The sequence below is a fragment of the Notolepis coatsorum genome, assembly GCF_963971535.1.
Source record: "Notolepis coatsorum genome assembly, chromosome: 3".
In the NCBI taxonomy this organism is placed as follows: domain Eukaryota; kingdom Metazoa; phylum Chordata; class Actinopteri; order Aulopiformes; family Paralepididae; genus Notolepis; species Notolepis coatsorum.
This window is the reverse complement of record NC_140167.1, coordinates 28,776,675-28,803,893: the sequence shown is the minus strand read 5'-3', so window position 1 is coordinate 28,803,893 and position 27,219 is coordinate 28,776,675. Positions and strand designations below refer to the sequence as shown.

Sequence of the window (27,219 nt, the reverse complement as noted above, 5' to 3'; positions counted from 1 at the left end):
AAGGGACTGGGAATTGGCATACGACTAACATTGGGATGGGAGAAAATCGGAGGAAAAATGGAGGGGGAAAAAGACAAAAAAAAAAAAAAAAACATAGATTAGGCGATATTAACGTTAACATTGGCGCCGATGGTGGCATTCAAGCGGTAAAATGGAAAACCAGGCGTGGCGCTGAAAGTGTTAAACAGACCAAAACCTGAAATCACAAGCATCTGCATGGATACAGATCAGACCACCCTTAGTATCGGATGCAAAGGTGTCCGGTGAAACGAGGCAACAGTGATTCCTCTGCATGGCGGCGCGGCCTGTTGCGGGATGAGCCAAGAGCACAGGGAGGGGAATATACGCTCTATTTACCATCATGAGCCAGTGAGTGGAGGGAGGGAGGGATGGAGGGAGAGAGGGAGGGAGGAGAAGAGGGTCTTTATTGCCACTAATCCATTTCTCCTGTGATGTGCGAGTGTATCGATCTGCATAACAGATGGCGCAGCATCCGTTGGCAGGGCCTAGATGAGGCGCGCTGGGGCAGTTGATTACAGCCATTGGGCAGGTTTACTCTGTTTGATTTAATTAAGACTTTATCCGCGCTCTCCACCCCCACCGCAAACCTCTCCGCTCAGACGACAACACACACAGCCGCTAACATACAGAAACACCATGTGCACACACCTGTATCTGGGTTGTTGTTTTGGGGCAGGGTGGGGGCGGGTATGCGTGGCATTATGTGGGGGGGGGGCCTCTCACTTGAAGTGGGACGACTTGGTTAAGGCCATGCAAAGCTAATCCCATTCCACACACACACACACACACACACACACACACACACGGCTGAGAGACGCACAGAGAGGCAACAGTATTGTCGTGTGGGGCAATGCAGACAGTATGTGGAGCTTCTAGCATGCAGTCCTCTGGGTACATGGGGGACGGATTAGAGGCTTGATGCTGAAAAGACCACAACCAAACAGCTGCCACACCAAAGCCCCAAAGAGACTCTTCCGTGGAGAGAGAGAGAGAGAGAGAGAGAGAGAGAGAGAGAGAGAGAGAGAGAGAGAGAGAGAGAGAGAGAGAGAGAGAGAGAGAGAGAGAGAGAGAGAGAGAGAGAGAGAGAGAGAGAGAGAGAGAGAGAGAGAGAGAGAGAGAGAGAGAGAGAGAGAAAAGAAAGGCAGAGAGAGAGAGAGAGGAGAGGAAAGAGAAAGGGGCAGAGAAAGAGAGAGAAAAGAGAGCGAGGGAGGAAAGGACAGAGAGAGAAAGGAAAAGAGAGAGAATGATAGAGAGAAAAGGGGGAGGAGACAGAGAGAGAGAGAGAGAGAGAGAGAGAGAGAGAGAGAGGAGAGAGAGAGAGGAGAGAGAGAGGGAGAGAGGGGGGGGGAAACACCCTTGGCTCTGCTTGACGACTAAGTGGCCGTATTTCGCATAGCAACAGTTCCTGAAAGGTAATACACAGTGGAACAAACATACTGTAGATAGAGGGCCACATATGGATGGAAGCGTGTGCGTGTACACACATCAAACAAGGACAAAAGTAAACAGAGGGCCAGTATAGTGATCCTAATAGGCACATGTGCACAAACACTCATATACACAACATGCATATAACATGCAAGAAAACATGTGCATGTATGTACATACGTCAACACACACACACACACACACACGCGCACGCACACACACGCACAGGCAGGGGGGGTGCAGCTGGCTGCTGAGGCAGGCGGGGACAGCAGATGGAGAAGGCTGAGTGGAGCTCCAGTGAACCAATAAGATCAGTGCAATCATGCCTTTTACAGCAAGCCGCCTCACGCTGCTGGTCACCAAACACACACAAAACACACACAAGCACGCGCACGCACACGCGCATGCAAACATACGCACACGTACACAAACACACAAGTTCCAGTCTTGATGCCAAGATGCAAAGCACGCCATCTTTATTCATGAGTGTGTGCACATGGATTGTGCATAATCTGCTCTTTGTGGACTTTGCAGTAAAGGAAATATTTATATGATATAAAAAAAAATAAGTTTTCATATAAAAAAACTTATTCGTTAAAAGTAGAGAAGACGATTCTTGTAAAGCAAATCCCCCCTCCATCTCTGCTGACACATTCTGTCAAGGGATGGATTGACTTTAGAATGATTTTAGAAACGTTTCCCCATTAGCTACAGTCCACCCGGTGACGACAATAACCGCAGCTAGCCTATTTACGCGGAAGACGATGGCGATATCACCCGCGCGTCATATCTCATCGATACCGTCACACCTCTGCACCCGCAGCACATCATAAATTATTCCCCATTAAAAGCGGAGGCGTCATATCTTTTGTGCGCCTACTGGACAACCAATCACGATAATTGTCTTTTTTCTTTCATAGCAGCTGCAGTCTCTCTCATATTAAGACATATTCAATTCAAATCTCGGGGACGGGTCTTTACGGCCCGAGCTTATCTGAGTGGACAAAGGGCTCCCGTTTGAATAATTTCACCATTTCTTATCAGGGGTGACATCCTTACAAAGCTCTGCCGTTGACCGCATCTGCCCGGGAAGGCGCCAATGAATAATACCTCCTTCATTTAACCCTGGAAGCTCCGGCCCTCTTCCTCGAGGTCAGGTCATAAACAAAGTGAGGGCTTAAGAGGAACTGAAAGCACAAATGCAGAGCAATAGTCTTAAACACTAAAAAAGAACGGGTGGCGGTTTGCTCGTTTCAGAATTAAATGCGAGATGTGCTCTTAGCTAATTCCAAGGGGTGATTCTTGATGGCTGAATGCCGACCACCGGGTGACCTATTCAGGTAGCTGCTGGTGTCACTTCGGCGCTAAACGGGGCCTTATTCATGGGGTCACGCTGGAGGTGAAAAACCCTTGGGTCTGGCTGGGGTCAGGCTGTGCGCCGGGGGGGGGGATGTAGGGGTCATGGTCGTGGGTTACCCACCCTGTAGATGTAGTCCAGCAGTGGGGCCTTGTGAGACACAGGGTCCTCCAGCACGGGCATGGTGATGGGCTCCAGCAGCAGGCTGAGAGGCACCGCCATGCACCAGTCCAACAGACACAGCAGCAGAGACACCATCAACTGAGAGGAGGGAGAGGGAGAGAGAGAGAGAGAGAGAGAGAGGAGAGAGAGAGAGAGAGAGAGAGAGAGAGAGAGAGAGAGAGAGGAAGAGGGAGAGGGAGAGAGACGAAGAGGGAGAGAGTGTGTAAGGGGGGGTACTTCTATATAAAAAAAACAATCACCATCTAACAACCATGAAACAGACTAAATTAAATACAGTGTAGTCCAGAGAGCTGGACTGACAAGACAACTACCTTGTATCAACCCAGAGAGAGAGAGAGAGCGAGCGAGAGCGAGAGCGAGAGAGAGAGAGAGAGAGAGAGAGAGAGAGAGAGAGAGAGAGAGAGAGAGAGAGAGAGGAGAGAGAGAGAGAGTTTTTAACTCATTCTGCTCCAGGGATTAGCCGGGTCCCGTTGTAGCTATGCCACGCTTTAAAGATAGGAGTGAGTCACCTTGTTTGTAGAGCTATATATATATTCTATATTATAGCTATGGAGACAATACTATAGTAATTTGACACTGACTTTCTTCTGTCCAAGATGCAAAAAAGAGAAAAAAATGTCATGCATACGTTCACGCGTTATCCCGTGGTGAATATAAGGTCGCTTTCACACAGGGGCTGTTTGGTCCGGACTTTCGGACCAGAATTCGATAGTCCGGTATGCCTTTTAACGGCAACATACAGGTCGGTGACATTGAATAGAATATTAAAATCGAAAAAAAAGGTAAAAACGATCAAATAACGAGTATACTCGTATAATCATTGTTGGCGGGGAATGAGTTAAGGACAGAAAGAAATAAGGAGAGCATAAGCCTCCACATAAATAGAGCTGCAGAGTGCTCTCACTCATCCACCTCCACAGAGTTCTCTCACTCCTCCACCTCCAGAGTGCTCTCACTCCTCCACAGAGTCCTCTCACTCTTCCACAGAGAGTGCTCTCACTCCTCCACCTCCACAGAGAGTGCTCTCACTCCTCCACAGAGTGCTCTCACTCCTCCACAGAGTCCTCTCACTCATCCACAGAGAGTGCTCTCACTCATCCACCTCCACAGAGAGTGCTCTCACTCCTCCAGAGTCCTCTCACTCCTCCACAGAGTGCTCTCACTCCTCCACCTCCACAGAAAGGGTCCTCTCACTCCTCCACCTCCACAGAGAGCAGAGAGGGTCCTCTCACTCCTCCACCTCCACAGAGAGCAGAGAGGGTCCTCTCACTCCTCCACCTCCACAGAGAGCAGAGAGGGTCCTCTCACTCCTCCACCTCCACAGAGAGCAGAGAGGGTCCTCTCACTCCTCCACAGAGAGGGTCCTCTCACTCCTCCACCTCCACAGAGAGCAGAGGGTCCTCTCACTCCTCCACCTCCACAGAGAGCAGAGGGTCCTCTCACTCCTCCACATCCACAGAGAGCAGAGGGTCCTCTCACTCCTCCATAGAGAGGGTCCTCTCACTCCTCCACCTCCACAGAGAGCAGAGGGTCCTCTCACTCCTCCACAGAGAGGGTCCTCTCACTCCTCCACCTCCACAGAGAGCAGAGGGTCCTCTCACTCCTCCACCTCCACAGAGAGCAGAGGGTCCTCTCACTCCTCCACCTCCACAGAGAGCAGAGGGTTCTCTCACTCCTCCACCTCCACAGAGAGCAGAGGGTCCTCTCACTCCTCCACCTCCACAGAGAGCAGAGGGTCCTCTCACTCCTCCACCTCCACAGAGAGCAGAGGGTCCTCTCACTCCTCCACCTCCACAGAGAGGGTCCTCTCACTCCTCCACCTCCACAGAGAGGTCCTCTCACTCCTCCACCTCCACAGAGAGGGTCCTCTCACTCCTCCACCTCCACAGAGAGCAGAGAGGGTCCTCTCACTCCTCCACCTCCACAGAGAGGGTCCTCTCACTCCTCCACCTCCACAGAGAGCAGAGAGGGTCCTCTCACTCCTTAGCCATTTCATGCTCCTTCTACTTCCACCGCATACCTTTTTGTCAGCCTCCACCGTTGAGTGCTCGGCGCTCGGCAACAGGAAGGCTATTGTGGCCACGAAGATCTGCATATGGGGGGGCGGGGGATGGGTTGAGGGTGGAAAATTAAAAAAGAAAGGATGAAAGGAGAAAGATACTTGATGACACGCTGGTATCCTGAGGTGAGGTCGGGGTCGAGTGTGTTATAATTGAAGGGGATGCCACAAGATGCCCTGTGTGCGTGTGTGTGTTTAAATCTCTCAGGACTTTATAAAGCACAGAATTGAATCATCCTTGTGTGTGTGTGAGTGAGTGTGTGTGTGTGTGTGTGTGTGTGTGTGTGTGTGTGTGTGTGTGTGTGTGTGTGTGTGTGTGTGTGTGTGTGTGTGTGTTCGGGCTGAATTTCGATATTCAAATTTGAAAAATATCTATGAACTCCCAGTCAATTGTAAATAAACAAATAAACGTTATTATGAGGTGAGCTGAAAATGCATCACTGGTTCTTATTCCTTTTGCATGATTGTGGAAAAATTTGCCTGTACAAGCCAATAAATGAGTGTTACAAAGCATAGCCCAGTGCCTAATGATAGTTGGCACTACCCATAATAGCAAATACAACACACAATAAACTTGTTAATTGTAAGTATTTTATGGCTACTTTGATGCTGTAATAATATGTAAATTGTATCGTTAATTTTAATCGCCCCATTTTAGCCTATTCATATTGGAATGGTATTCTAAGGTTTAATTGATGGCCCTAGTGTGTGTGTTTGTTTAGTTGTGGAACCTATGGAATATGAGGATCTTATACATATGTATGTAATGTATAATAATTACAGTGGTGGAAGAAGTACACAGTTCCTTGTTATAAGTAGAAATACCCAGATAAATGAGTACTCTGGTAAAAGTTAAAATCCTCCAGAAGTATTTGCTAATGAATGTACTCAAGTATCTAAAGTAAAAGTATGCATTCTACATGATGTCTGTGTATTGCAGTGCTTGGGAGTAGGGATGCACCGATCCGACTTTTTCAGTCCTGATACCGATATAATAAACTGTATGCCTCACTGTGTGGAAGGGACTGGGATCATTCTTTTGTGCAAGGCAACATCAGGCTTGACTTAAAACATTACTTTTCTAACTTAGTGAAACAAAATGTAACAAATTAACACAGATATAAATGTACTGAATTGGTATTTATTATTTAATTTATTATTATATTATATATAAAAAAAGAATTCCGATATCTTTAAAAAAAATGTATACCCGATCCAGCTATTTTAGTCATATCGGGGCCGATATCCGATATCAATATCGGAGCATCCCTACTTGGGAGCATTACAATCCTTGATTTGTTGACCTCTATAGGTTATGTTAAAGTGGTGTGTGGTCCAGTTATGCTGCTCTGATTACGTCCTCTTGAAGTTGACAGGCTTCAAATGTGAAAGTATATAATCTTCATACATTTTTGCCATGTTTTCTATGCAAAAACCTTTTCTTCAAAGTAACAAGTAACTGATGGGGACAGATAAATGTAGTGGAGTAAAAGCACAAAGTTCCCTAAAATGTAAATACCCACGTAAAGTATGAGTACTGTAGCTCGGAATTATACTCAAGTACAGTACTTGAGAAAAAACTCAGTTACTTTCCACCACCGTATAATTATATCATTGGATTCGGAATTCAAAACGTGCGTGTTTCCCCACCTCGATGATCTTCTTGGGCAGCGTGCGCTCCAGCCTCTGCAGGTGTTCCCAGTGGGAGATGAGCAGCTGGAATAGGTCGCAGGCTACCTGAGCCACCGCCTTGTTCCCAAACTGGACACGCCGGTGAGGGGGAGGAGAGAACCGGTTAGGGGACAGATACACACAGAGGAGCCGGCTGAATGGGGGCTCGAGATGCCCGGGACAAGCGCTAAGCACGAGACGGGAAGGAGAAGGTTCAGAGGCGCGTTGCTTGGCACCCAAAATATGCAAAGGAGTAATTTTCCTCTCCGATTTCCTCTCCACTCACTGTCCAGATAATCAACATAATTTCCTTTCCACTTCAAAACTCAAGACTCATTTTTTTTCGCGTCTCGACGACAGTTGTGTGACAATTTTCGCTCAAATATGGATTTCTTCAGTGATTCAAAATTTTCTTTTTTTTCTTCTTCTTTTTTTTTTTACACGAAAATTGAATTTCCCATTTATTTCCGTTTGAATGGCTCTCGACATGTAACCAGGGCAGACAATGTGGAGGGGGGGGGGGGGGGGGGGGCAGACAATGTGGAGGAGGGGGGGGGGGGCAGACAATGTGCAGAAATGGCCAAACACAGAAAGGGGCCCTGAGAGTTCACCACCTGCTTTTAGAAAAAAGAAACCTCTCAGTGCCACTCTCCACCACCACCACCACCCCCACCCCCCGCACACCCTCTATTCTGGGCTGGCCCAGTCTGTGTGTGAAGTTGTGCAGGGTAGTGATTACTGCTCCATTATGGGGGGGGGGGGGGGGCTGCCAGAGCAGGAAGCAGGGAGATGTAGCTGCTTAAATTTGCCTGCATCAACTGAGAGTGCGAGCAGTCTGGAAATTACGGCACCTCCTCAAATACCTTTTTCTAGCCGCTAGCACCCCCCCCCCCCCCCACTGTACAGTGAAATTGCTCTGCAGTCCTTTTATGCAATCAACTATCATTTTGGTTGATCTAAGCACTATAGAGCATATAGGTGAAAACACACATTACTGTACATAGACTCATTCAAAGAACAGCTACTGCTGCTGGAAGCCGCTGAGACAGTTATAATAATATCGACTCAGTGCACAAAAACAATGTTCCGTCATATTTGGAAAAAGTTATATAACGTGCTGTATATGTAATTGAGCGGATTTTGTTTTTATTCAAAGTCGCATTTTGTGCAATCGGGATGGGAAAGTATTAACACCAGCCACCAGTTATATGCTGGAAAATGTTGCCTGTGGCTAGTAAGACAGACATCTTGGCAGGTAAACAACCAGACACACTGTTCCAGACCAAAATTCTATTGGGCTAGGAGAACAATGACATTGATGAATCCAACAGCCGCTGTGGAGTATTTTACACATTCCAGGAAGATATCCTCTGCATTTAAACTATCCTAACTATTTACGAGCAGCGGGCAGCCGTAATCAAAGGCCAACTCCAGTTCTAATGTGCCTTAGGCCTTGTCCAGCCGATTTTTTTGGATCTTTTTAGTCTTCATTTAGTTTTCATTTAAAAAAAGGTTTCCGTAAAAACGAAATCGGCTCGAGAAATAAGTACGTGCCACAAATTTACTAAATAAATGTCTTTCCTGCTTTAGACGTCGCTCTTTTATTTTGAAACCCCCCGACCGGAAGTGTTATCATTGTTTTGGTTGAACAATTTGTGCCGTCCGGTTCTGTGCTTTTGAGCTCACGCTAGTTTCCAACAGATAGGAGAAACACACACCGCGGCGCAAATGCAGCTTCACAGGCAGCCGGTGATGAGGAGGAGGAAGAGCTGCTGATTTTAATCGGCAGGAGAGAGAGAGAGAGCGCGTCAAAGTCGTATAATATAATAGCCCTGTGGTGCGGTCGGAGGCAGCTAGAACTACCTGTTGTATACAATTAATTGATTGATGTTTAACTTGTCTCTGTGTCCAGTCCTTTCGACTAGCTCCACCCGTGTATTGTAAAGAATGAATGATGCATGCAATTGCATTAACGTTACTGTGTGTTGTAGCTATGTTAATAAATTCTGAATGGCATTCACGTTAGTTGGGTATGCTAGTGCTAATGTTGATAGCATTGAATAGCATCAACGCTAGCTGGCTGGCTACAACGAATTATCACAAGCTGGCATCGTAAAATCTCAACACCAGGCCCATGGGAATACTATTTACTAGGGGTGTCAGTTTATCGTGTTAATTTGATTAATTAATTACACAGCAAATTATCGCTTTATGAAAATTAACTAAAAATTAATTAAAACATTTTTATTTAATTTTTTTAATTAAAGAAAAAATCTCATTCATTCCATAATAACGTAGAATAAACATTTACAAACTTTTTTTTAAATGGTCCATTTGCATGTTCTTGGTATCTGATTCTAGGGACATCTATGGATCTCAGGGAATGTATTCCCAGTGTCAGAAATACTGTGTCTGTTACTAGGCTTGAGTAAATTGTAATGAACCAAATGAGAATATCAATTCAATTCAATTCTTTTTTTTGACTGTGAATAACACCATGCAAAAATTTACCAGACCTGAAAAATCTAAGCAAATGAATAAAGGGAAGATGATTAAACAGAAGGTTTTGTAGATACAGTACTGAATTCTGCCATCCGGACACATGCAATTTGAAATATGATTATTTGTTTGTTTGTTTAACCTTTATTTACCCAGGGTAGGTTCGCTGAGCACAGATGCTCTTTTTCAGCTACGCCCTGCTTCACATTCACACAGTTTCATTCATACCTGGGAGCTGCCCAGTACAACCACAGTCTGACACCATTGGCCACTGAGCAACTCCACTGGAGCAGTTGGGGGTTAAGTGCCTTGCTCAAGGGCACTTCAGCAGCAGATTTTTCCTGCCGGTCCCGGGGATCGAACCGGCGACCTTCCGGTCACAAACCCGCTTCTCTAACCATTAGGCCACCGCTGCCCCTAATAATATTCTATATTATTATAGAATATAAAATATCAGGCCTAAAATGGTTATGCGATTAAAATGTGATTAATTAGATTAATTAATTACAAATCCTGTCATTAATTAGATACATTTTTTTAATCGCCTGACAGCACTACTATTTACTAAATTATGGAGGCTTTTTAATCGTCAAGGTAAGAGAGGATTTGTCATGATCAACTGAAGGCGTATGCTATGGAACAGTCTATGTGCTTGGCTACTTAGCTTATTTGGGTTTTCAGAAAAAGGCCTGCTATGTGTATTTATTAATCACAGTAGCCTCCCGGTGTTTAATAAAAACTTCTAGCCAGGACATATCTGGACATATAAGACATTATGTATCATGTTTATTTTTTGTTGGCTGGGTTTGCATGTGGATTAAGGGAGATGTCAATCTGTTGTCGACGGTGGCAGTACATTTAGCTGTAAAGCCTGATCAAGCTCAATAGCTTCTGTAACACGAACGCAACTACTCTGTACAATGCCATTGTTGTTGTGATGTTGGCTGAGTTTGCACATGCGGGTTAAGGGAGAGGTGGGCTATCGCCTCATCGGTTCAGGAAAATCCGCGTATAGGCTTGTAAAGACGGCGACGCAAGGGGGGCGTCTTCAGATTTCCCCACTCTGGGACCCGGTCTCAGAAAATTGCATTTTCAGGCTCCCAGAACGCAGTTCCGTGTGGATGAAAGGTGCATACGATACGAAATCGGTTTCGTCTGGACATGGCCTTAATCTTAGGGAATGTGTTTTATGACGTGGGAGAAAACCTTGAGTACCCAAAGGAAACCCACACGAACATGAGGAGAACATGCAAACTCCTCACAGAAAGCCCCCCAAGTGGGGTTCAAACCCAGGACCATTTTGCTGTGAGTCAACAGGGCTGGCTAACCACTGGCCACTGACCTTTAGTGTTACTCCCAGGACGTTGATGGCATCTTTAACCTGATGATGGATGTGCTTCTGCATCAGTTCTTCACACACCCAGAGACCCAGGCTGCACACGGCTATGCACCTGAGTTAACATGACGTAGCAAAACAATAATGGCAGACAAACAAACAAGCATTAAGATATTATTAATATACAGTAATTGATGCAGCTTTGTGAACCAAATATGACTATTAGATCAGATTAAAATTTATTGTCATTATACAGCACAAGTATAGTACAATGAGAAGAGGTTTGGCATCCAACCAACGTGCAAAAGCAATTAAAGTGTGTAGTGTAGTGGGAATCAGATGTATGTACAGAGTTGTAATATTAATATGTACAGTGATACAGGTATAAAGACAGTATGGTAGTAAGTCATACTGGCCAGCAGTGTAACTAGTAAGAGTAGGTAAGGGATATGTACAGTAGATATAGATATAATAATCTACAGATATGTAAAAGGATTATGTGCAGGTATGTACAGACAGGTGTGGATAAATATATATACGGTGAGAATAAATATATATTAGATTAACTTTATTGTCATTACACAGTACAAGACAGTGCAACGAGATTGTGTACGTCCAACCAGGATGTGACAATCAACAGTCAGTAATATAAGACACGGAGAGCCCGCGCCGCAAGACACCACCCACCCAGAGAGACCGTCGGCCAGCCGACTGCCTCTCGCGGCAATAGTAGCCAGCTGCACAGCCAGAGAGCAATGCTGGCGGGGGGAACTGCCCAGCGACGCGCACTCTCCTCCGGGCGCCGCTGAGGCTCACCTGCCTGCCACAAACGTGGAGCAGGCAAGCCCCACTACGCCCCGAGGAAGCCCGAATGTGAAGCGCCGGTGGAGGTCAGAATAATCCTCTAAACCAGTGGTTCTCAACTGGTCTAGCCTCGGGACCCAACATTTTCCTTAGTCATTAAGTCGCGACCCAATTTTTTTGAACCACTATGATTTATTTCAATATTTTTTGCAGTAATACGCAATCTTTCATGCACTGTTAACAACATGAAATAAACAAAAAAAAAGTGCAACACAAGTGCAACTAGGCCAAAAACCCAATGAAATTAAATAATAATAAATAATATGCTTCTTAGCAGATTTCTTAGCTTAACATAACAGACCTAAGTTTGGGGGAACTAATGGGATAACTGGGGTTGCAAAAAAAGTGCAACTAGGGCTAAAAACACAATGAAATAAAATAATAATAATAATAAATAATATATCCTTCTTAGCAGACTTCTTAGCTTAACATCTCAGGGAACTAATGGGATAACTGGGGATGTTGTTTGCTCAAAGTCTGGGGTGACAAAGCAACTCTGAGGTCATGCTCAATGTCCAATCTGTTCCTATGCTTTGTCTTCAGCTGGACCAGAGCTGAGAAGCCACTTTCACAAAGATAGGTAGTGCAATTAAAAAAAATTAAATAAAAAAATTATTATTATTATTATTATAATATTTTTTTACACATCCGCGACCCACTCAAAATGGCCCCGCGACCCACTTTTGGGTCGCGACCCACCAGTTGAGAAACACTGCTCTAGACTCTCCGGTGGTGACGACATTATCCTTTCTTTCTCCCGTAAATTAGTGAGAGAGGGAAAAACAAAAGACAATACCAACACAGCTCATATAACTATACTAACTACTTTAAGCACTGAACTTGAAGAGGTGCTCTACACGTACTTCCAGGTGGTGAAAGTAGGGAAGGAGCTGGTAGTATGGCCATGGCCCCGCTTATGTGTGAGCGGATGTGGGCGTGGCCAGGCAGGTGTGGAGCGTGCATGTGGTTGAACGTTTTCATGATAGCATATGATTAAAGGGACAGTTCCAATAGAGCAGAGCGCTCGCTATACTCATATAACTAGGGTTATAGGATAACCTTCGTTACTGGTTCACAGCGTTTATGTTCATAAATTCATTATATAATTTAACATACATTACATTTAAATTAATTAAAATGTTAATGTTTAATTTTTCACCTTCAGAAATACATATAAGAATCCCCCCCCCCCCCCTCCCTCATACAGACCTGGCTCCTTCACAGTGCTCGTTCCTGGCTGTTTGCAGTAGGATGTTGATAAGGTAATCCTGCAGAGAGGAGACCACATTCTGATCACAATGCTTTAGTGACAGTCTAAACGGTCCACTTTATATGATGATAGTTAATTTAATCCAATCAATAATGACTTGTCATGTGTACAATGGAGGTATATTTTGGGTTCTATGAAACTACATCTTTCTCTCTGAGACAAATAAATTGCTCCTATTGTGTGAAAACCCTCTGACTACCGAATGAATGATTTGTGTTTTTACTTGAACTGGTGGTTTTCAGAGAACTTTATGGATCACGCAGATTTAACCACCCGAGGACTCGGGAAACCCTCTAGAACCCATCACACAAATTCCCGAACATGCATGAGTCTACATCAGTCTGATTCATTCATTAAGTCTCCCATAATTTGTTCATGAAGATATTTTATAATAGACATTTTCTATATACTATATTTCCTGCATTTTGGGGAAGTTATGTTTACATAACTGTAATCTAATGTTAATAAGCTTAGGAGTAAAACATTCCTGTATTGGAATACCATATTGTAATATATATATATATATATACCGGTATATATATACCGGTATATATATATATATATATATATATATTGTAATACCATATTGGCCCAAATATAAGACAGCGTTTTTTGCCGCTGTCTTAAATATTTGGGGTCTGGAGATGGGAGGTGTCGTGGTAAAGAAACCATCACTTAGGATATTTCGCCACTTTCCTGGTAAACTAAGCTAGCATGACATGTTTGGTATCAATAGATTCCTTGTAATCTCAATATTCATATGATATCACCAATGATAATTTAAGATTGTACCTGTTTTATTTGACCATTTTGTAACGTTACTTTTATCTGTAATGTCTATGTGTGTGTTGAAACTTTGTGTTGCTGCTATTTCTTGGCCAGGTCTCCCTTGTAAAAGAGATCCTGGATCTCAATTGGGACAAACCTGGTTAAATAAAGGCTACATTTTTTTTAATCAAATTATCTTGGATGATCCACTGACTAACCAGTAGGTTTCAGAGGGTTGAAAGTAATCAAGTTAACCGAGTTCAGGACTGAGGAGGAGTTATTATACACATGTTAAGATCATGGTGGTCAATGAGGTCTAATTGAAATAACTCGTGGCTCTATTCTTCACTTGGAGTAATGTTAGATATAGACCTATCAGGCTACAGTTTAATGTTATTTAAATACCTCAAATCAATACATTTATGGTGTAGGATAAAACAGGACAATTTAATTTAAAACATGTAAATACTGTATCTACCTTGTTTTAGTCAATGTGTTAGTATTACTGGTAGCCTACATTCTGGTCAGATAGTTATTTTCGTTAGTTATCGGAGTCAAAGCGCTATATGACGGGTTCAGAAAGCTCCAAAATATATTTCTTCTATGTACAAATCTAATTCTTAAAAAATATTTCCAGATAGAAAGCAAAACATCATGTCGTAAAAACATGTCTCATCTATTCCCAGAATTTCAGTGGTTCTCAACGAGGGGTCCGGGGATCCCCAGTGGTCTTTGGGGAGGTTCCAGGGGGTCTCCAGAACAAATGGGCAAAAGTTTAATTTCACTATTTAATTCACTCAATGTCATTGAGAGAATATATAAGAGTGACTAATCATAGGTTTCACTCTCTCCAAAGTTATCTCCCCATCAAGTCACTAGAGCTGTCCCCGAAGCCTGTTTTTGGGATTTGAACTTCGCCAGGGTTTTTCGAATGGACATTCGAACCATCGTTTTTAATCATGCAAAATTATCATCCTAAATAATTGTTCTGGTTCAGTACTGTCAAGTCTTGACTTAAGGCACATAGCGCACATTTACGCATATAACGTAGCGCATATGCGCATATTGCTGCGGTTATTAAGAGTAGTAGTACCTACTTACTGGTCACAGGAGGCTTCAATAACGTTTGGATGATAATCCATTTTGTGAATCCATTTGTTGAAACAACATCTTTGTTGGCCGACGGCTCCTGCTATCTTAACGTTAGCCAGCTAAACGTGTTAGTCTGACTTAATTAACGTGCATAACATACCTGTGTAACGTTAAGTAACTTGTGTTCCGCTGGGAAAGATCAGCATCACTGCATACACTTGGTTTAATCCAAACGTCCATTCGGAAATGTTGTATTATGAAATAAGACGGGTGACGCCTCCTCATCTGACTAGACTGTGTTGTTGTCTGTGTTCGTGCGTGACTTTCAAATTATTGTAAACACAACATGATGTGATATTCTATCACATTGCGATATATATTTTGTGAAAAAAAAACGGAGGTTCGAACCCATTCATTAAGATTCGAATGCCAACGTAACAAACGAAGGTCGTAACGTTCAAACGTTTGGGCTCAGCCCTACAAGTCACATCTAACGGCAACAATCTTCTAAAACCTCTAAAACTTCTAAAAGTCCTGCATTATTATTAACAATCTCCTCAGGTGGGGGCCTCTGGGGCAAAGTCTAATCAAACGGGGGTCCACGGCCTCATGTGTATCAGCGTGGGGGTCCTAGACATGGGGAAGGTTGAGAACCACTGCTTGGAGAAGTACTACTGTACCTTGATGTCCTCGCTGCCCACGACGATGTCGTCAGAGCCAGGCACCGTCTGCAGTAGTGGAATCTGTAGGTAGAGGTTGGGGAAGCAAACCAGAGAGCCCAAGACCGTCTGGGCCTCCGTCCTGGGAGCCTAGCAGAGAGGACAGAACAACAACATGATATCATTAAGGCACTAATGACAGCCCACTTCCAGGAAAACTACTAAAACATGAGCTCACTATACAGCATTAGGGAGGGATACAGTAAAACAGATTTGGTCTTTATTTGTGATTCTGCTGAAAGACGCTCAGCAGAAACTCCCAATGATCAAGTTTCAAGTTCAAGTTTCTTTATTAGTTGTCATACAGAAATACAGAATACTTTTGTTTGAAATGCTTCTTTCTGTTTTGCTCCTGAGAATGTGCTAGATAAAATAAAAAGATAGTATAAAATAAGTATAATATAAGTATAAAATAGAAAGTCAAGTACGTAAACAAGTGTAAACAAAACTAAAATGTTCAATATACATATATACAGTATATACAATGTATACACAATGCAGGGCAGAGAAGGTAACTGAGTTACAACAATATACAATAGCTTAGCTTGTGGTGCCACCTCGTGGTGGTGAGGTGCAATGAGGTATGAGAGATGTGCAAATCTCTTATCAATAAATATAAAGTGTGTTAAGTGTCTAAGGTGAGTAAAGTGGGTGCTACAGTGAGTTGTTTATTTAAAGTGAGTGTGTACGTGTGGAAGTGTGTGCTGTGGGTGAATTTTATGGTTTGTTACATAGTGTTATTGTTCATTGAGCATCCTGATGGCCTGGGGATAGAAGCTCCTTCTGAGTCTCTCTGTGCTTGCCATGAGACTCCGGTATCGCTTCCGTGACCGCAGCAGTTCAAAGAGGCAGTTGTTTGGGTGGCTGGGGTCTTTGATTATTCTCTTAGTCAAGAGTTTTATTTGTCACGGCATACAAGTATACAATGAAAATTGTGCGTTCGGCTGAACGGGCCACTCTCTGTAGTCTGCTACGGTCTTGTGCGGTGCTATTCCCAAACCAGGAGGTGATGTTGCCAGTCAGGATGCTCTCTATTGTGCATGAGTAGAAGTTCTTAAGGATCTTATGACTCACTTGGAACTTCCTTAGGCGCCTAAGGAAGTAGAGGCGTTGCCGTGCCTTCTTGATAACACTGTCAATGTGTGTGGTCCATGTCAAGTCCTCGGATATGTGGACTCTGAGGTACTTAAAACTGTTCACTCTCGGGCGGTCAGGTGGCGTAGCGGAGATTGCACTTGTCACCAACGCAGGAGATGCTGGGTTCGAGCCCAGCTCTCGGCGTTGCTACCAGCTTGGCTGGTCGTTCATACTAATACATTTGGCAGTATTAGGGGGTGGGAAGCTGGTGGGTGGGAATCTGGCGTTATGGACAGCGACGCCTACAGGTCAGGTCTCGGCGCTTGCTCAACGGGGGCAGGACTTGGTGGAGATAGCATGCCCTCCCACGCGTTACACTTCACCAATGAGAGCCCTCGCTGCCAAGTGAAAAGACGTCACTGGCAGTCGCCACACGCATCGGAGGAAGCGTGCGGTCGGCTTCGGGGCGCCCTTGTACCGACTCGTAGGAGAACATGCACACAGCAGCCAGGTAGGGGAGGGGGGAATTGGCACGGCGACCAAATTGGACGGGGAGAAAAACAGAAAATCGGAGAAAGAGAAATAAAAAAAATAAAAAAAAATGTTCACTCTCTCAACCGGTGCCCCGTCGATGCTGAGGGGGCTGTAGTCCCTGACCCCCGACCTCCTGAAGTCCACAATCATCTCTTTTGTTTTGCTGACGTTCAGGGAGAGGCTGTTCTCTTGACACCATCCCGCTAGAACCTTTACCTCTTACAGGTAGGCCCTCTCATCGTTTGCAGATATCAGGCCCACCACTACTGTGTCGTCAGCAAATTTGATGATTGTGTTGTTGTTCCGCTGTGCCACACAGTCATGTGTGTACAGGGAGTAGAGGAGGGGACTCAGAACACAGCCCTGGGGGGCCCCTATGTTGAGAGTGATGGATGAGGAGGTGCAGTTGCCTGCTCTCACCACCTGGGGTCTGCCCATCAGGAAGTCCAAGACCCACTGGCAGAGGTCATAGTTCAAGCCCAGGTCCCTGAGCTTGGCTATGAGTTTGGAGGAGACTATGGTATTGAATGCTGAGCTAAATAGCATTCTCACATAGTTCCCCTGCCTCTTGTCCAGGTGTGATGCTGCTGTGTGCAGCACATGGGCTATGCCGTCCTCTGTGGTTTAAATGTTGTCTCAAACATATTTATTTTTCTTAATATAGCGATATCTGGGCTGGTATGATGTTCCTACTACATAAGCTACAGTAAATATTTACTTAACTCAAGACAAATAGATCACATATGTTCACATATAAGATATGTTCACATATATACAGATGATCACATGTGTTCCACATATATACAGATGATCACATGTGTTCCACATATATACAGACGATCACATGTGTTCCACATATATACAGATGATCACATATGTTCACACATATACAGATGATCACATGTTCACATATATACAGATGATCACATATGTTCACATATATACAGATGATCACATATGTTCACATATGTTTTAGCCCTTCTTATTTATTTTATGTTTTTTTACTCTTACTAGTTTTAGTGTTATTCTTACTCCTTACTAGCTTTAGTCTTGCTTATTTTATATTCTCTCTTCTTTTACTCTTGCTAGTTTTTTATGTTCTTTTAAAATGTAGCGCTTTGAGATTTGCTCCACAACTATAAAGCGCACTACAAATGAAATATATTATTATTATTGTTATTATATACACAGATGATCACATATGTTCACATACAGATGATCCCATATGTTCACATATATACAGATGATCCCATATGTTCACATATATACAGATGATCCCATATGTTCACATATATACAGATGATCCCATATGTTCACATATATACAGATGATCCCATATGTTCACATATATACAGATGATCCCATATGTTCACATATATACAGATGATCCCATATGTTCACATATACACAGATGATAACATATGATCACATACAGATGATCACATGTGTTCACATATACACAGATGATCACATATGCATGCATGTACCTCTGAGGATTCTGAGTTGAGCACACGGGCAGCAGCAGTGATGAAGTCTCCCACCAGCATGGTGAAGCCTGGCAGGCCCAGGAAGAAGAAGCGTGGCGAGCAGGAGCGGATCACTATGTTGAGAACATCCTGGGTGTCACAGACACAGACACACAGACACACAGACACAGACACAGACACAAATGTATGTTAGTCAGGACCAGTGCAGTGTTAATTTCGTCAGCTATTTTTTATTTTTGTTTTAGTCTTAGCTCTTTTTTTCCATCATATTTAGTAGGGATGTCCGATATTATCGGCCTACCGATATTGGCATTAAAATGTGATATCGGAAATTATCGGTATCGGTTTAAAAAAAAAATATATATATATATATATTTTTTTTTTGTACATTTATTTAACCTTTATTTACCCAGGCAAGCAAGTAAGAACAAATTCTGATTTTATTTATTGTCAAAAGTATGCTAAATCCGTTTTGGGGGGGGGGGGGGGGGGGGGGGACCCTGCATATATCGGTATCGGTTGATATCATTATCGGAAATTAAGAGTTGGACAATATCGGTATAGGTCAAAAAGCCAATATCGAACATCCCTAATATTTTGTCACCTTTATCTATTTGTCGTTTAGTCAAGTTTTAGTCAACTACAGGTCTGAGCACTTTAATCTTAGTCTTTTTCGTTTAGTCCCAATTTAGTCTTTCTTTTTGCCTCGCCACTCAGTTACAGGCTCATAAATTGGCGTGAGCTTTTTCTAAACAAAAACAAGATAATGTTAGTGCTAGCTGGTTAGACTTATGTAAGCTATTTAATGTGTTCTATGTTATTATTGATGCTGACGTTATTAGGTGGCGTTGCAGGGCGAGCGCCTGTGACAGGTCCGTTGTTGTGTTGTGGAGTGGAAAAAAGGAAGAAAACAGTTATGTTGATGATCAGATATCAATTCTCCCGTGATTTTATTTTACTATAGTTTGAAAGTATAGGCGGACTATTCCTTGGTTACATTGGTGGTGGCGGCGGTGGGATTGTTTCCTGCATTAGTATTCAGCGTGAGAAGTAAAGGGATGCGAGAATGAATTAGAGATGATTTGACAGCTAGCTAGTTGCTAATGCTAACAGTAACGTAGCAATTCGTTTCAAACTAGTCTCCTCCTCGTCTTTCACTTTCAACAATACAGTCTGCCAAGTCCAAGCCCACTGCATACAAGACCACAGAGACCCTGTTGCCCCGCCATTGTTCCATTAAACCCATGCCGTTTGCAGTTACCGCTGTCAGTGTCTAGAATGCTGGCTAAGAACAAATAACGTGAGTGAGGAGATTAATCAAAGTGTTTGTGCTGCACACAGGAAACGGAAATGCTGCACTAATAATAACATTAATTATTCTAAAAGTTATAATAATTTTGTCTCGTCTTAAAGGGGACATGTCTTGCCATTCCTTTCACTATTTGGGCAACTTTACACAATTCCTGTGAGTGTATGGAACACATCTGTAAATTTTTTTTCAAAGAAATTCATTGTTTTGTATTTCTAATCAAGTACTCTAAAGCAGCATTATTCCACTTCAAGATTTCAAGCTGTTTTGGGCTGGGCTCCGCCCATAAGCGCCCACAGTCTGCACTGGCAGACAGAGAGAGATATAGAGAGATTGAGGGGGATACTAATTAATTTCGCCGCGGGGGGGGGGGGGGGGGGGGGGGGCATAATCCCACAGGACAATGCATTGGTAACTTGTTTCAAATGACAATATATACCCCTGTGAATATTATTGCATAGATCGGAATATGGGCGCGCGCGTGGGAGCGTGCACAATGATATTTTGCAGCAGGTTGACTGTGATATGCGAGTGTGTTTCCCCTGCGTGTGTGTTTCCCCGAGAGAAGCTTCTGCCCAGCGCGTGTGTGTGTGTGTGTGTGTTTGAGAGAAGCTCCTGCCCCGCTCGCTTGGTCGGGAGTGTGTGTGAGTGTGTTTCCCAGAGAGAAGCTTCTGTCCCTCTCTCTCTCTCGCTCTCTCTCACTCGTTCTCTGCCTCTCTCTGTCGGCACCCACGCCACCCGTTTGAGGAACAGGGCTGTACGCTAAGCTTTTTCACTAGGGGCACTTTAAATAAAAAATTTACCATTATAGTGCAAAAAAACATGTTCCTCCTGCCTCATTACTGTGGTCCTTTTATTTAACATTTAAGTGCTTTTGTTTTCAGGTTTGTATCTTTTATAATAAACCAACTGAAGTATTACCACAGCTGCAAACATTTCTTCTTTCATTGATAACAGTGTAATAACAGTGTTCATTAGGGATGGGTATCGTTAGGATTTTATCGATACTACTACTCTTATTGATACTGCTTAACGGTTCGGTACTTTAGCTGTTCGTTTTTATTATTTTGCAAGATTTTTTTTTTGATAAATTAACTATTTTGGGACTTTCTATTTTATTTAGAAAGTTCTTAAATCAGAATGTCCCACCCAATACTCTGTTAAAAATGGTTCAATACTCAATTTTATTAGTAGAGATACTTTTAGAACTATAGCCTGATGCTGTATTTTCCATGAGTTGAGTGGATGCATGACCAGAGCAGTGTGTGTGTGAGTGTGTGTGTGTGTGTGTGTGCGTGTGTGTGTGTGTGCGTGTGTGTGTGTGTGTGTGTGTGCGTGTGTGTGTGTGTGTGTGTGTGTGTGTGGTGTGTGTGTGGTGTGTGTTGTGTGTGGTGTGTGTGTGTGTGTGTGTGTGTGTGTGTGTGTGTGTGTGTGTGTGTGTGTGTGTGTGTGTGTGTGTGTGTGTGTGTGTGTGTGAGCACACGCTTTGCGTAGTGGGCGTGTCAACAGTGTCAGCTGAACTCGCACCAAACAAGGCAGGGAAATAGTCAGACAGACATCCCAGAATTATTTCATAATACAAAGTTTCTGAATGGATATTTGGATTAAACAAAGTTGTATGCAGTGATGAACGGTCTTTCCCCACGGAACACAAGTTACACACGTTACACGGGTCACGCTATTTAACGATAGCCTTTTCGAACATTTCGTTTTCTCCGCTCTGCTTCAGCACGGACTCTCAAGTACCCGTATGCATGTGTGAGTGTGAGCGTTTTAGTGTGTAACTCAGCCCCGCTCCTGATCGGGCAGACGGAGAGAGACGGCACTGTACAGCCCTGAGGAAGTGTCGGTATTTACACTAGCTCTGTTGTTGAGCGAATGGTTGCGCTACGTTACAGTAGTTAACACTGGAAAAGGCCATTTATAAGACACGGGACCTTTAAAATGGAGATTTCGGCAAGATTTTATTTTGTAAACTACATTGTGTCGTCGTTTGTAGTCAACGCCATTTCATTAGTATCACATGATCTACATTAACGTGACATCTCGTTGTCGTCAGGGGAAAAAGCTTTGTTGATGACCATATCTAGTCATCATTTTCGTTGACTAAATGAACACTGGTCAGGACCAGTGTCAGCGGTTCTCCTTGGCGCTCCCTTGCATCTCATTATTAGCTCCATTGGTTTAGTGCAGCCAAAAGGTGAAGGTAGCCAACTAGACTTTTCCAAAAGGCAAAGCAGGTGAAAATGATGGTGAGATGCGCAAATCCACTTCAAGTGGGTGAAGAGGATGCAGCTTGGAGTTGGTGCATTGGTGGGACGGCTACGTCAGGTGACAGGCTGTCAAGAACCACGGTAACCCTCTGATACCCACAACATCATTTAGCCTACCTTAACTTTACCTGGTTGAGTCAGTAGGCTACATGGAAATGTTGGCATTATCTTTGGCTTTGGGAAAACGTGGAACAATTGATGGCAATTTCATCATTTGATGTTGCCATTATACGTGAAATAGTTTTGATTTGTTTTTCTTTTTGGCTTTGGGAAAGTGTAGACCTTCATTTGATATTAATATGGTGATGTGTTGGTGATGATTGGATTTTCTTTTGGGGGCTTTGGGAAAGTGTGGATGGGGGCGTTACATAGTTTTGCCTGGAGCGACCAGATTGACATGCGTCAGAAAGGTCTTTATTTGCCAAGTAGTTTTCACATACAAGGAATTTGCTTTGGTCGTTTTCGGTGCGACATTAGCGGACAGACATGAACTCTTTGACGGCCAAACACGTAATATTACGTGTTTCACCGCCAACGCTTGAGCGCCAAAAACATAATACATTTTTAGATCCTTTGATCTTTTTTCTTTGATCGCCATTCTAAATGTTCATCCGGATGACTCTAGGTGTCCCTGGCTCGTTTGCCTACGTTGGAATTGCAATGCCGATCGAATCTCACCAGGTGGCAGTATCGCCTACCTTTTGAACTCTGATAGAAAGGGATCAGTAGAGACAATGTCTGAACTGGACTGTCAAGACTCGCTCTGAGGGGGAGGAGCTCTTGCAGAGCAATAGCTAGATCTGCTCACCTCAAAACCTATAGTTTTCCGATGGGATCATTGGAATTATTCTTTTTGTAGTACCTTCTGGCTAAGGTAAGGTATATTCTATGTCTATTTTACCGAACCTGAAGCATGTTTCTGTAACGATCACAGTGTCTTATTTTACAGGACCTAAACCAAGCTTCTTCTACATTTTCGGGGTAAGACTACCCCCCCCCCCCCCCCCCCTTGATGATTTTGTGAAGGCACATATGTACATGGTATATACCTTTGATTTGGGAGTATTTGGGGTTTCAGGGGATTAACCAGAAAGATTTGGGCTTATAATATTGCATATAACACGTCTTATCTCACGATCTATGGAAAAAGACTGGATTATTTTGGAAATGGGCGATGTTTAGCATGTAATAAACTATATCCGTCTGTAGAAACAAACTCTTTTTTACATGTTGGACTAGAAATAGTGTCTGTTAAATGAGTCATACTATTGTCTCCATAGCTATAATTAGGGATGTCCCGATCCGATCACGTGATCGGAATCGGCGTCGATCACGTGCTTTTCAGAGTATCGGGGATCGGGAAAAAATAATAATAAAAATCGGCAGTCAAAAAAAGAAAATTTTTATTCAACAAACATGACCATGTCCACGTCTTAAACTCATACGGAGGCCTTAGTTTTGGTTTTAAATTACATATAATATATCATCATTAATGTATTTATTGTCACACAGAGCAGAATAATTTTCCACAACAAACACATTCCCCTTTAATTTTCACCGTTGCAACAAACACCCCTTTAATTTAGACGCTACACGCGGCTCGACCACTTCACAACAACAACAGTACAACACGTCGCTCCCGAAACACGGTTAATATCCACTGACTTGAGGAGCTAGACTTAATGTCAGAGGTTTGGAACTAAGCATTTTAAAATAGAAAGTCAAGCCAGTTGCAATGTTTGCAAGGAGGACAGCCGGCTGGAGGCGAAGTTTTCAGACTAACTTTTGGAGGATAACGTTACGTGACTGAGGATTATCGTCGGCGTTTCAGACCAGAATGGACCATTACGTAAGTCGAACACTGAATGTATACTAATGTGCAAACATATATTGAAACTTTTAATATTTCTCATATGAAGCAGAAGCACATTTCTCAGGGTGAATGTAATAACAAACGCCTCCGCGCTCGCGCCCCGGACTATAGGCAACAGATGGGCTTGTCTCGCTCTGCCAGTTTGACAAAAATGCGTCAAAATTTATTACTAATGTGAAAGATCGGATCGGAAACGATCGGATCGATAGATATTTAAAATCACATGATCGGGATCGGATCGGAAGCAAAAAAAGGCGATCGGGACATCCCTAGCTATAATATAGAATATACAATAGCCCCGCAAAGATTGTGAAATATCGTGAAAATGGTCAAGAAAAGCTGGGCGTGGCTCTCAATGAGTTAACAGAAAGATAATACAATAAAGAGGTGGAGTAAGATAAAATGAAATATGAACTAAGTTAAGCACAGTAGAATATAATATAATTATGAAATAAAATTAAATAAAATATAGGCCAGGGCTGTATTGTAAATAAAGAGGTCAGCCCTGATGTCAGTCAGTGGCAAAGAGCCTCTTTCTGTGTTTTTGGTTGAAACGGCTGCAGCACTATATTCTCTCCTCTGGTTGGTATTATGGACTGAGGAACCGCCGGAGAGGAAATAATGAATGAATGCATTTCTATAGCCCTTCTCTAGTACTAACTACTCAACGCGGTTTACAATGGAATGGCAACATAGGGAGGTGTAGTGGTTACGTAATTGTTGTTTCCGGCCGGTCCACCTCGCTTGAAATTGCAATGTATTTCCAATGGACACATTTCTAAATCGTCTCGTTTAAAACAAATAAAGCATGAACATTGGCACGGTGTACCTTTCTGTGTGTATTCATCCACAATCTATAGCTCAACATGAAACAATTCGCAATTAATCGTTAAATAATTACGTATACTTTTATTTCAACCAAAAACGCTTAAACAATAATGTTAGTGATAGAGGGGAACTAATTTTGTGCAAAAATGGAAAGCTTGCCAATGTTCATGAGGCAGAATTGTTACAATAGCCGATAATACATTTTCCCAATGATAAATCCCTATACGGGTGGACCACGCGGGAAACTAAAGTGACACGAGACTACACCTCCCTAGACATCTGTGAGTATGGGTGGCCCCAGGGGAATAACGCCCCTAACCCTGGCAGTGTGTCAGTGCCAGGCTCAGAGTACTGAGCTCTCTACCCACTGAGACCAGTAGTGCTGCACATCTCAACGAGAGCCCGATGTGACTCTAATTAGCATCCCTCGCTAAATCCTGTGTATTTACAGTGCATTTATATGTATTGTCCATTAATACACGCTGTCCCTTCCAAATAAACGAATAAATGAAAATGAAATATAAATAACCGTGACTCACGCATCGGAACAGAGAAAGTATTAGTTACTTCCATGTTCTCCATGAGTATGAGAACAAAAAAAGAATAGAGAGTGTGTAGAGCGGTGACAGACGGAGGAACGCCTTGTATAAGAGGGGTTGTTGCAGTAGAGGCATGGCGGAGAGGAAGCGTCCCTCTGTCCCCTACAGGTAAGCTAAATATTGGAACAGTCCATCACTAAAAGACAAAAAAAATAAAAAGAGGCAGCAGATGGATTGTGTTCACAGAACAAAAGACCACAACTTTCACGAGGCACGTACGCACGCACACACACAGAGGGTTATTGTTGGTGCTTTGTCTGACACACACACACACACACGCACGCACGCACACACACACACACACACACACGCACGCACGCACACACACACACACACCTGTAATTAAAGCCAGGGATGGACAAGGTATTGTATTGTATTGTAGAGGTAGGGGCAGCTCTGTGGCAGATGGGTTCTCTTTCAGCGTCGACATATGTAGTATTTATTACAGGAGGATGTGCACAAAAACCCAGGCTCTCTCCACAGCCATGTCAAGTACAGAGAAACACCAGGCTCTCTCCATAGCCAGGTCCAGTACAGAGGAACACCAGGCTCTCCCCACAGCCAGGTCCAGTACAGAGAAACACCAGGCTCTCCCCACAGCCAGGTTCAGTATAGAGAAACACCAGGCTCTCTCCACAGCCAGGTCCAGTACAGAGAAACACCAGGCTCTCTCCACAGCCAGGTCCAGTACAGAGAAACACCAGGCTCTCCCCACAGCCAGGTCCAGTACAGAGAAACACCAGGCTCTCCCCACAGCCAGGTCCAGTACAGAGGAACACCAGGCTCTCCCCACAGCCAGGTCCAGTACAGAGAAACACCAGGCTCTCCCCACAGCCAGGTTCAGTATAGAGAAACACTAGGCTCTCTCCACAGGTTAACCATCTGTAGTGTGGTAGTGAAAGGGTTAACCCTGTGTCATGTGGCAGTGAAAAGGTTAACCTTCTGTATTGTCGCAGTGAAAGGGTTAACCCTTTGGTAGAGTGGTAGTGAAAGGGTTAAGAAGGAATTCTTCGTGGCGTGAGAATGCAACGCCTGAAGAGAGGGGCATGAAACATGGCACTCTTTTCCTTATCTTAAAACAAGCACGTGCCTGGCTGTGTGTGCGGTGTATCAGTGTGTGTGTGTGTGTTTGTGTACAGAAGCAAGGTCCAGACCAGAAACACCTGCCTTCTCGGCAACCGTAAACGCGTGTAAATCAGGCAGTTCAAACACTGGCCTCTGTTTTCTACCAGAGTCAAAGTGCACCTCAGCAAACACCGCTACACACACACCGATACACTACACACACACCGACACACCGACACACACACACACCTGTACCCCCTCCCTACCTGCGACATTAATCACCTCAAATGAAGCCTGGGTAAACAGTGAACACAGGGGGACAAAGGAGGAATAGAACACGCAGACGGGGGCCGTAAGGAGGAAGTCAAAACACACAGGCTGTGGCGCATGTACAAAAAAATTGGCCTGGAGTGTTGGGCTTGGAGGGCCATTTTTACCCTCATTTCGCCCGTAATTGACCTCTGAGGCATAATGTGCCGAGCAGTCGGCGGTAATTAGCATGCGACAAACTGTCACTTGATTGCCTGAAATGAGCATTTTAGAGGAAGCCACGGTACATACAGTACAAAGTGTTTTCCATTGTGCGTGTAAGTAGAGGGGGAACCTGAATATGAGGTGTGTGTGTGTGCCTGTGTGTGTGTGTGCATGTGTGTGCGTGTGTATAGAGATGGGAATTGGGCTCTGCATGTGGCTGTGTATTGGCAGGGGAAATGGCCCCTGCTTCGACAAAAGGTACATTAACACAACTCTGAAAGGAGCCACCTTCAGACCTTTTCATTTGGGCCTCGTCTGCAGGCAGACGCACACTGTCCACCTGCTGGACCCCCGGGGTGGTCGAGTTCACTCCTGCATTACTTCACTCTGATCTACGCACCGCACTCGCTAACCGGTGACCCATCTACCAGTA

General features: G+C 43.7%; 1 protein-coding gene across 4 annotated transcripts in view; it reads right to left on the bottom strand.

Annotated features, from left to right (window-relative positions):
• ralgapa2 (Ral GTPase activating protein catalytic subunit alpha 2) overlaps positions 1 to 27,219 on the bottom strand; it is a 249,713-nt gene that overhangs the window by 85,171 nt on the left and 137,323 nt on the right. For all 4 annotated transcript variants that reach the window (XM_084310739.1, XM_084310741.1, XM_084310740.1 and 1 more), the window contains 7 exons: positions 18,366 to 18,494; positions 15,229 to 15,357; positions 12,628 to 12,686; positions 10,561 to 10,669; positions 6,699 to 6,809; positions 5,010 to 5,078; positions 2,930 to 3,067 (listed from right to left, as the gene is read on the bottom strand). In XM_084310739.1, coding sequence (XP_084166865.1) covers positions 2,930 to 3,067; positions 5,010 to 5,078; positions 6,699 to 6,809; positions 10,561 to 10,669; positions 12,628 to 12,686; positions 15,229 to 15,357; positions 18,366 to 18,494 — 744 coding nt within the window. The remainder of the gene's footprint in view (positions 1 to 2,929; positions 3,068 to 5,009; positions 5,079 to 6,698; positions 6,810 to 10,560; positions 10,670 to 12,627; positions 12,687 to 15,228; positions 15,358 to 18,365; positions 18,495 to 27,219) is intronic.